Source organism: Rutidosis leptorrhynchoides, chromosome 4 (genome assembly GCF_046630445.1).
Source record: "Rutidosis leptorrhynchoides isolate AG116_Rl617_1_P2 chromosome 4, CSIRO_AGI_Rlap_v1, whole genome shotgun sequence".
Lineage (NCBI taxonomy): Eukaryota > Viridiplantae > Streptophyta > Magnoliopsida > Asterales > Asteraceae > Rutidosis > Rutidosis leptorrhynchoides.
The window spans coordinates 248107379-248110830 of NC_092336.1; the positions used below are offsets into that span (position 1 = coordinate 248107379).

Genomic DNA, 3452 nt, shown 5'->3' on the forward strand with positions numbered 1-3452 from the left:
TAGATCCATGTCTCTTGTTAACATGGTATCGGTAATAAAGGGACAATAGACACTCAATCATTAAATCACTTTTAATAATGATATTTCGTTTAGCTGAAACAAATACTTGTATATTTTTGGGGGCATTGATGTGTTGCTAGACGCCAATATATGTCTGTATAGTTTTCTAGATGTTATGACATGCACAAGTGGGAGTTTGTTGGTTTAGTGAGCACGTCATAATACAAATCTATACTACCGCTTATATACGAGCCTATGGGGTCACACACTTTAGCATTTAGACACCAATTATTATATATTGTTGATATATAATTATAACCTATAGTTTTATAAAACATAATTTAATTAAATATGATTTAATTAATAAGAGTCTTGTTTTTTAGTTGTATTTTAGTTTTAGTAATTAAAATATAATTAATGAATGCAAGTCGGCCAAGGAAAACTTGTTTTTCAAGGATAGATATATTATATTATTTTTAAAGATATGGTCTACGATTTTTTTTCCTAGTCTACAAATTGCTAGTCACAACAAAAAATCAAAAGGGTTGTTGGTTATTTATCCCATGTGAGGTTGGTAACAAATCTACAAAAGGTGTTTGTTGATTATTTGACTTTTGCATTCTTTTGCTTCACGTGAACTTACAAGCAAATCGATATTGTATATATATATATATATTTGATTATGGTAAAGAAAAGAACACACTCTATTTTTTGTGTAGTTCATCTCATCTGTCGAATTAAAGGGTTTTGTTCCACATGATTTTGTTTTCATTAAAAAGATGCCTCACAAAGGGTTATTGATTTTGTCTGCCATCTTAAGAATTAGAATAAGAAATCATAAGTTTTTTTTATATTAATCACAATATATTTTGGTTACAAAGACCGCAATAGAAAAATAAAAGGAGTTTATTTTTCTAAGCATTCATACGGAAAAAAAAGTGGTTCAAAATGTTTGTTTTGAATCATTCTTTTGTCAAATAATATCACATATTACTTTTGGGTTATATACGGACTAGCATCTGGTTGGTATTGCTAAACGTGCTGTATGGATCAACCATAGAGATATTCATACTTATGAATATATGTTTCAACTTACATGTGGACATCAATTTGCGAGAGATATATCTAAACTCCACTTTGTGAATTTATTTATTTGACAATTATTAGTGGTGTAATTAGATCTTGTTGGGATCGTTAATCGTGTGAATGTTTTACTTGAAAGTTTATAATAAAATAAATGATCTTTATTTTAAAATTAATAAAAGATGTTTATTTTAATCATTTCGATGCGTTTATAAAATTTAAAAGTACACACGGTTTTCCATCAGTATCATACTAGTTAAAGACCCGCGAATTTGCGGAATTTCATAAAAAAATTTTGTTATAATAAAGTAAAAACAAGGTTATCATATGAAGACTGATTATTATACATTTTATGAATATTGATGTACTGAACTTGAAATAATAGAAATACTAATCATACTAAAATTTTAACACTATTGTAGTGGAGCAATACATTAATTTTTTTTACGGCCAAAGAATAATTAAATAAAAGAAAAAACGCTCCCTAGCAAGACGCTAAGAGAGAATTACAACGGAATAGCAAGCAATGAGTTCCAATTAGACACTAGATGACCCTAATTTTTAATTCAACGAAAAGACAATAATCTAATTAAATCAAAAAGACTATTCCTATTACAAAAAACATCGTTGAAAACGACACCATTCCGATAGCGCCACATCGCCCACAGGAGGGTAACCACAGAAGCAGTGACTCTTTTCTTCTGAATATTAGATAAATGAACGCCTTCGATCCATAAAATGAACGTGTCCCATGAAGAGAAAGTCGGCATAGCATAATTCAACCACATCCGTAGCCTACGCCAAAGATCTAAAGCCAAAGTACACCCGAAAAATAAATGGTCACTAGTTTCCACCCCGATGTTGCAAACCGGGCATACAATCGAATGAATTTCTATACCTTTAGCTGAGATGAGCCACCGAACCGGCAATAAATCGAGTCTAAATCTCCACAGAAACACATTAACTTTTCTAGGCACAAACTTAAACCAACACGTTTTCGTTGTAGTCGAAGGAAGTATTTTTCGATCCATGTAATCTCCGTATTTGTTCACTGTGAACATACCATCTGAAGCCAGGGGTGAAGTCCACTGGTTCGCACGATTAGACAAATGAACATCTCAGATGTCATTGAGAAGATTCGTGACCAATTGATCTTTCCGACTACCAATGACTTCCCTCGACCATGTCCAACGCCACTCGTCATTTCTCAATGTATCGGCAATGGTATCATTCTTATTAACGTCTAAGTGATACAACCGATTGTAACGTGTAGCAAGAGTCTCGTTGCCGCACCATTTATTGTAGTGACCCGAACTTTTCCATGTTTATATATATTAATTGAGATTGATATTTACGTGACTAAATATTTCCAACGTGTTAAGTAATCAAACTTGTTAAGACTTGATTAATTGAAATAGGTTTCTTATAGACAATTGACCACCCATGTTGACCGGTGATTCACGAACGTTAAAACTTGTAAAAACTATACGATGACATATATATGGTTATATATATAGTTAACATGATTTTATTATAAGTAAGTATCTCATTAGGTATTTTAACAATGAGTTATATACATAAAAATGAGACTATTAAATTAAGAAACTCGAAAACGATATATATATAACGATTATCGTTATAACAGCGTTTTACTAGGTACATATGAATCATATTAAGATATTGATACACTTGGTTAATTATGTTAAATGATAAGCAAATATATCATTAAGTGTATTAACAATGAACTACATATGTAAAAATAAGACTACTAACTTAATAATTTCGAAACGAGACATATATGTAACGATTATCGTTGTAATGACATTTAACTGTATATATATCATACTAAGATATATTATATATCATAATATCATGATAATGTAACAATTTAACATCTCATTTGATATAATAAATAATGGGTTAACAACATTTAACAAGATCGTTAACCTAAAGGTTTCAAAATAACATTTACATGTAACGACTAACGATGACTTAACGACTCAGTTAAAATGTATATACATGTAGTATTTTAATATGTATTCATACACATTTAAAAGACTTCAAGACACTTATCAAAATACTTCTACTTAACAAAAATGCTTGCAATTACATCCTCGTTCAGTTTCATCAACAATTCTACTCGTATGCACCCGTATTCGTACTCGTACAATACACAGCTTTTAGATGTATGTACTATTGGCATATACACTCCAATGATCAGCTCTTAGCAGTCCATGTGAGTCACCTACCACATGTGGGAACCATCATTTGGCAACTAGCATGAAATATCTCATAAAATTACAAAAATATGAGTAATCATTCATGACTTATTTACATGAAAACAAAATTACATATCCTTTATATCTAAT

The 3452-nt window shown here is 30.5% G+C and overlaps 1 protein-coding gene across 1 annotated transcript; it reads right to left on the reverse strand.

The window, feature by feature from the left end:
* Positions 1-1649: 1649 nt before the first annotated feature.
* Positions 1650-2287, reverse strand: LOC139841542 (uncharacterized). The gene is made up of 2 exons (XM_071831752.1): positions 2249-2287; positions 1650-2171 (listed from the first exon to the last, which is right to left on the reverse strand). Exons 1-2 carry the CDS (start codon positions 2285-2287, stop codon positions 1650-1652), a joined length of 561 nt encoding a protein of 186 aa, XP_071687853.1.
* Positions 2288-3452: the final 1165 nt, after the last annotated feature.